The sequence below is a fragment of the Equus asinus genome, chromosome 14 (genome assembly GCF_041296235.1).
Source record: "Equus asinus isolate D_3611 breed Donkey chromosome 14, EquAss-T2T_v2, whole genome shotgun sequence".
In the NCBI taxonomy this organism is placed as follows: domain Eukaryota; kingdom Metazoa; phylum Chordata; class Mammalia; order Perissodactyla; family Equidae; genus Equus; species Equus asinus.
The window spans coordinates 12,301,277-12,308,942 of NC_091803.1; the positions used below are offsets into that span (position 1 = coordinate 12,301,277).

General features: G+C 44.0%; 1 protein-coding gene across 22 annotated transcripts in view; it reads left to right on the forward strand.

Annotated features, from left to right (window-relative positions):
• ZNF789 (zinc finger protein 789) overlaps window positions 1-7,666 on the forward strand; it is a 32,822-nt gene that overhangs the window by 21,449 nt on the left and 3,707 nt on the right. For all 22 annotated transcript variants that reach the window (XM_014846810.3, XM_044747381.2, XM_044747376.2 and 19 more), the window contains 2 exons: window positions 2,490-2,567; window positions 5,364-5,490. In XM_014846810.3, coding sequence (XP_014702296.1) covers window positions 2,490-2,567; window positions 5,364-5,490 — 205 coding nt within the window. The remainder of the gene's footprint in view (window positions 1-2,489; window positions 2,568-5,363; window positions 5,491-7,666) is intronic.

Genomic DNA, 7,666 nt, shown 5'->3' on the forward strand with positions numbered 1-7,666 from the left:
ATAATATAGTTTACATAGTGAAAGGGATGAGGCCCCTCCCCAGCCGGGGAGCCGTTGATCAGGACATTTTCTGGGGTCCCTCCCTGCTAAAGAGGGTTTCCCAAACTGTTTTTAGGGAATGTGAACAGTGTGTGAGGGACTTTCTTAAAAATGCAATTACATAAACCAAGGTTCACTGGTGGCCAGAAAAGTACAAGGAAAAAAAGAAAAGAAAATCCTCTGTATTCCATCACTGTGCTTCCTGAGAGTAACAATATTGAATTTATAGTGTTAAAGGAAAACCAAAATTGAGACCACAGTTTGGGAATACTCCTAGGCCAACCACCCATCGCCGGGGAACCGAAACCTAAACTGTCCTAATTTCCCCCAAATGCTGGCTCTATCTGTTGTTAAAGGAAACTAAAGCTTTCTTGACATCAGGGTGACCTTGCATCTTCCTAGCCAATCAGCTACAGACAAGTAAACTTGTACAGTGCTGCTCCTCTCGAAGGATTGCAAGCATCTACTAACCAGTCACAGTAGAAAACGATGTACTTCCTCTTACGTGCAGGGGAAGAAAAATAATTTTCTCTCTACCCTTCTGAATTCTTAGCTGAGACCCCTGCAATAAAAGATTAAAGAAAAACAAGTTTATTAGCTTGTATGCCTCATGCATGCGTGGGCGATACAGAGCGGGGGGGGGGGGGGGGGGGGGGGAGGAGTAACTCCTGAAGTGGCTTAGAATTCAGACCTAAATACCGTGTTAATAGGGAAAGGGGAGTGGGGATCTTGGAGGAGAGTAAATGATTCTTAGGAAAGAAGAATGGACCCTAGAAGAATAGATGGGAGGTCTGATGGCTTGTGACAGTTTGTCTGGGTGTGGTGTCGACTTCTATTCTCCTCTCCTGCGATGAGTCAATCTTCCCTGGTTGATGAAACTCCCAGGGAAGTGATTTATGATAATTGAGTTCCTTTTGGAGGATCTGTTTTTAGGCAAATAAGGGGAGTTCAGAATGTCAATAAAAATATCTACAATCCAAGAATTTAGTTAGGAAAACGCTGTTGCTCATATAGTTTGCAAACCGGGGAGATGCAGCCTCCAGAACAAATCAAAAGTACGCTCCAGGGAGGGCGTGCGAGGGCAGAGCTTATAAAGGCAAAACCACAGAGCCCAGGGATTGTGTTGAAAGGCCTCTGATTCTTTGGTTCCCCTCTGGATACTAGTGTTCTAAAATTAGCTGTGTCGGGCTTCTGGCCTTCTGTCAGGAAGGAGTGCTGGGTTTCAGATAGGATTTGTGGTTTTTCTGAGAACAGAGTATGTGGCTGCACCTCAGTCCTGGCGTGGCTGCTTGACTGTTTTCTTTTAGGGCCTGGTTAGCCACGCAGAGTCCATTGTGTCTTCCTCTTTTAGGGGTTCTTCTTAATTCCATGAGAGAAAGCCTCTCTGTATTTGCGGTTTTTCAAGTGCCTGCAGCTCAAAATAACCAATATTCCACAGCCGATTATTTTGGGATGGCGTGTCCCTAGCTCCTACAGTCGTATTTTGGGGTGGCATGTTCTGCTACCCCTCACATGCTTTATACACTGAGCTGAACTGCTGAGAGCCCATCTTCGAACACTTTCAGTTTTGAAGTCTCCTCCTTTACAGTTTGTTTCTCCATCGATAAAACATTCATATCAGGTAAAGCTCTCTGAATTTTCTTTAGACAGTGAGTACCTCTCTGTATATAATATATAGCCTGAAATCTTTGATAACGGCCCTAAAATCATTTTTACACTCTGAGCTGATTCTGTATGATGTAGAAACAAAGGAGGACCACCCCAGTGACCACCCCAAGCAAAGACTTCATTCAGAGCCTGCTCTAGCAAAGGAGTTGGCCACCATCGCTTGTGTTTGGCAGAGACTCAAAGGCAGGCAAAGGAGAATTTTAGAGTGGGGAGAAAGGGGAAAGCTCAGATATGCCCAGTCTAGAGGTTGTTGGCTTGGGAAAGCTGGAGGCAGGTTAGATAGATGATAGCGGACATCCTATAGGTAGGGGAGCATATTTGACTTTCTCTGTTGGTCTTAAATCGGAGTAGGGGGAGCACATTAGAGATAAGCTGGAAGTTATTGAGCAGGTCCTGATTTGGGGGCTGTTGCTGCGTTGGTTGTGGTTTGGGCTCTGGGCTGGTTGCTGCACATTGTGGGTCAGAGTTCTATTTTTATCTACGCTCTGGTCCTTTTGTGTGTTCCGTCTCTCAGTGTGGTCCTGCAGAACATAATCTAGGGAGAAGCGGAGGGCAGAGCCACAGGTTCACTTGAATAAAGCTTTGGAAATTGAGCTAGCTTCAGAAATTCCTAAAAAGACTATGCTAGTGGCTCCTTTCATTTTATCACATTTCCCAACACCAAACACAGTGACTGTATTAGCTGAAATTTGTCGAGCCCATTGGAATTCCCTGTCCCAGGGCTGCCTAGTGAGAGAGCTTCAGTGTCGGGCTGGCCTTACTCATTCTTTTTTCTCCCTCAGCCTAGCCTGATGGCTGGGATCCTGCCCCACCTCGGAGACCAGGCCATGGAAGCTGTGTTCCTGACAGCCCGGTGGAAGGTGAGCTGTGGGTCCTCCTCCGCTTCCTCAGTATAGTCCTTGTGGCAGGTTGTCACCTGTGCTTCTGACCAACTGGCTATAAACTGGAGGTTTTCACATCCCCCTCCTTGGTTTCTATTGATTTGCTAGAGTGGCTCACACAACTCAGAAAAACAGTTTATTTACTAGATTACTGGTTTATTATAAAAGAATATACTCAGGAACAGCCAGATAGGAGAGATGCACAGGACAAGGTTTGTGGGAAGAGGTGCAGAGTTTCCATGCTCTCTCCAGGCACGCCCTGCCTCCCACTACCTCCCCCTGTTTTGGGGTTTTTATGGAGGTTCGTTACAGAGGCGTGATTGATGGAATCATTCAACCTCCAGCTCCTTTCTCCTCCCCAAAGGTGTTGGAGCGGGGATGAAAGATCTAATCACATGGGTGGTCCCCTGGCAACCAGCCCCCATCCTTAGGAGCTTTCCAGAGGTCACATCATTAACATGAACTTAGGTGTGGTTGAAAGGGAGTTGTTATGAGTAACGAGACATTCTTTTCACTTACATGGCTCTGGAGCTATTTTGGAACCCTGGGTCAAAAGACCAAAAGGATGCTCCTTTGTTCTTATGCCTTAGGAAATTCTAAGAGTTTTAGGAGCTCTGTGCCAGAAACAGGAATAAAGACCAAATATATATTTCTTATTGTAAATCACAGTATCACAAGGGAAAAGAGGGTAAAGGTATCGAAAAGGAAGAGTCATCGTCTTTAGATTGAGACCCTGGAGGAGACGTGAGAGAATGGAATCAAAGGCAGAGGAGGAGGGATTTCTAGAAGGGCAACCACTTCCTCTGAGGGAGAAGAGAGGAGGATGAGAGAAAATGTGGGTAATGTCTAGGGAAGATAGTGGGAGTGTAAGAGGAGTTAAAGACCACGTGCCCTGTGGCTCTTTTCTGGGACGTAACTGGGCAGTGCACCCTGAAAGAGAGGGGGTGAGGGTGAGCAACATGTCCTCACAGCCCCCTCTAGTTACCTCCCACGGGATCATTGACCTCTGAATCATTACCAACTTGACTTCTCCATCTTCCACCGTGGACCATTCACTCCCTAGAGCAGAGATCAAGGCTGCTAGGCCGTTGTACAGGTTGTGCACTTAGCAGCTGTAGGGGGACACATTCACACAACTGTAATGTGAATGGTATCCTTGAGACGTGAGCAGTGCACAGCCTGAATAACTATATCCTGTGGCCTCTGCAGGAGCTGTAAGCTTTATTCATTTTTATACTGGCATATAGCATGAAGGCTAGCAACTTATCAGTGCTCAGTAAGTGTTTCATGAAGGAACAAGAGTGATAAGGGTGTAGAGTACCACTGGTGAGAAATATGAGAGCCAGAATTGTTGAGCAACGTTAAGGGCCCAACTATAAACCTAAATGTACAGAGAGAACTTGATGGGAGATGGAACCACGTTATGCCCTAGCGATTGTTAACTTTCACGTAGCTGCCGAGAATGCAAACACTGAGTTGGGGTCAGGCTGAGGAGACCTGCAGGGCAGCTGTGGTAAAGGAGGGCCATTGGGGATGGTGGGAGAGAGGGCTTGAAACCGTAACCCTGGAAGTCAGCTTTCGTGCGGAGGAAAGAAAGATAATTTGAGAGATTCTGGTGTCTGTCTTCAGAGCGGAGCTAGCTACGTGAAGTTTCTCAGATGGGGTGCCTATTTCCTTTTAATGATCGCTCCTTCCCTACACAAACACCCTGTGAACCCACACAATGTCTCGTAAGAGGAGGGGGGCGGGGGGCGCAGACATGGCCTCTCTGCTCCAAGAGCTGCAAGAGTGTGTGAGTGGGGCACCTTCTGTTCCCAGCCCACAGGGGCTGAACACACAATTGCAGATGGAAATTTCTACCATGTACATTGTGCTAAAGAATCTCTGTTTGCCCCCTCTGGATCTCTCTCCACTCATCCCTCCTTTGGTCTGTGCCCTGGGAAGCTGCCCTTTATATTTACCATCAGTGGGCTCCCTTGCCTTCTGGCTCCTGGTTGGCTTTTGGAAATGGAATGGAGGGGGTCAGGGGACCAGAGGCCTGGAGGAAATTGATGTTGGGTGTTTATTCCTACAGCTCCCTCCCTGCTGGGCTGCAGGATGATAGTGGCCTCATTCCTCTAAGGCCCCGGCCTCCAGTCTTGCTCCCTCTCCAACAGCTGTCTGGATTCCAATAACCACTCTCCTACCTTCCCCTTCAGACCTCGTGGGTAATGGTTCCCCATGATAGCCAGTCCCTGTGTGCTTCAGCATGCCTTCTTGGTTTCCTTTAAGCCTGTCCATTCCTTTGTGAATAGTCTGCTCACTAACCTATCCTCAGTAACCTCATTTGAGTGTGCCATCTTTTTCCTAAGGGAACCTGGAGCCGAAGAAATATATTATTTGTCAAAGGTAGTATTGTATAGAGCAAACTGACCTGGACCTGTTAGTAACATTTTATTGGCACACAGCCACGCCCATTCTCTTTCTGTTGTCTGTGGCTGCATTTGTGCTGTAGCAGCAGAGCAGAATAATTTGAGCAGAGACCAAATGGCTCGAGAAACCTAAAATATTTACCATCTGGCCCTCTAGAGAAAAAGTTTGTTGACTGTAGTATAGAAGAAAGAAGGAGCATGGCCTGACGGTCAGAAGACTTGAGTTGAGCCCTGAATCTACTTAATAATTGAATGAGCTCGGCCAAGTCACTTCACGTCATCAAATAGAATATTGTAGAATGATAATAATAGCTCACAAAGTTATTGTAAGAATGGAAGCTGTAATTAGTCACTTTGTTTTTAGGAGTTGCTGTCCTTTGAGGATGTGGCTCTGTTCTTCACCAGAGAAGAGTGGAACCAACTCGACTGGGCTCAAAAGGACCTCTACAGAGATGTGATGCTGGAGAATTACAGAAACCTGATCTTGCTGGGTAAGGACTCGACTTGAAGATTTGGCTTTGAGTTCTCTGAGTGTCTGCACGAGTCCTCAGTCTCTCACCTGCAATTCCAAAATCGGAAAAAGCTCTGAAAACCAGAAGTTTTTTCATAACTCATTTGGCTACGAGACCCAACTGGAAGTCATCAGGTGGTAAAACCTGATTTCATCCTACAGGAAGCTATTTGTCATCCTTATTTTTCCCACTTGGTCTTTGTATCTATATATTTAGCGTCAGAAATATGAGTGTGGTTGATTAAGTACAGTTCCAAACCCTGTGGGGGTGGGACGTGATAGAAAATATACACACCAAGTCACCTTTGTAAGATTTGGGAAAATTCCTGAATCCTGAAACACATCTGGTCTCAAGGTTTTCAAATAAGGGATTGTGGACAATGAGTAGTTTCCTTTTGTTTTAGAAGTCAGGACTGCTTAATCTGTGTCCCCCCGTGCCCCTGCATCCTCCCGTCTATAAGGCCTCTAGGAGGTGAAAAGATTATGGCTGATTTGGATTCCAAAGGCTAGCTTCTTTTTCTCTTGAAAAGTCTTTTTCTTTCTTCTCTTTGGAATTGGGTTCCTTCCTTGTTTGCGACATCACTGGGCACCCAGAAAATGCTTCTTAACTGACTTCATTTCCAACCCTTCACTGCTTCCATCTTCCCAGGAGCCTGCTTTTGTCTTGTTCCAATGCAGAGTCTCCTACTGTGGGAGTTTCCTCAATAAATAGTTTTCTTTCTGGGGCCACAGTTTGACTTCCCCACTGACACTCTTGGCATAGAGTCTTGACTACCTCTTGTGTGATTGTCTACCCACCTCTGGATTTTTTAATGTGTATTTTCCTTTTAAAAGCATTACAAGAGCATACTTTGAAATCATGGAAGGTATAGGAAAGTATGAGGCCCGGGGAAAACATTCAGGGCTAACACTATTTGGGAAGATTTCCTTCCGGTTTTTTCCCCCCCTATGCTTGTAAAAAATGTAGCTGAGCGTATTCTTTGTATAATTCTATAAACCCTTAAAACTTAACATTATAGCATCAGCATTTTCCCTCTGTTATTAAAAGCCCCCACAAATATAGTAATTGATCATAATATAAGTCTACTGTATGATCCATAATATTTCATTTTCCCATTGGGGGTGTTCAGCTTGGCTTTTTGTTTGCTAATTTGCTCGTGTGTTTATCATTTTCTGTATTATGATGTTCCAATGGATGTTTCTGACTATAAGTCCTTGTATCAATTTCTGATTATTCCCCAAGATATATTCCCAGAAGTGGAATTTTGGAGTTAAATAGTATGGCGCTTTTAAATCTCTTAATATATATCACCGAATGATTTTTCAATGATAGAGTAGAAAATAAAAATCATCGACATGCCCACTGCCCAGATATAACCCATGTTCAGATTTTGGTGTACTTTTCCCTCATCTTTTCATATACATGTACGCTTATATACATATACACACACATATATAGTTTTTAAAAATAAAATTTGGATCATACTTTACATGAGTTTTGTAGTCTGCTTTAAAATATATAGGGAGTTTTTTTATTTTAATAAATATTCTTTGAACACATGGATTTTTATCTGCCTAATACTTTTTGCCCCTGGTGTTAAAATGTTACACTTTAATGATTCCCCTGTTGACATTTAGTTTATTTTATTTCCAGTTTTGCTCTGTTATAACTCTGCCGAACATCTCTGGTACATTAATCTTTGTCCTAATTTTTCCTTACACTGTATAGGTCTTCCTCGACTTATGATGGGTTTACATCCTGATAAACCCCTTGTAATTTGAAAATATCATAAGTTGAAAATGCATTTAATACACCTAAGCTACTGAACGTCATGGCTTAGCCTGGCCTCCCTTAAACGTGCTCAGAACCCCTACATTAGCCTACAGTTGGGCAAAATCATCTAAAGCAAAGTCTGTTTTATAATAAAGTGTTGAATATCTCATGTAGTTTATTGAAAAGTGTGCTGAAATTGACAAACAGAGTGGTTGTTGGGGTACAGAATGTTATAAGTGTGTTGGTTGTTTGACCTCATGATCACATGGCTCACTGGGAGCTGCGGTTCACGAGAGAGTGTCATACTGCATATGGCTAACCCGGGAAAAGATGGAAATTCAAAATTTGAAGTAGAGTTTATATTGAATACATATCGCTTAAA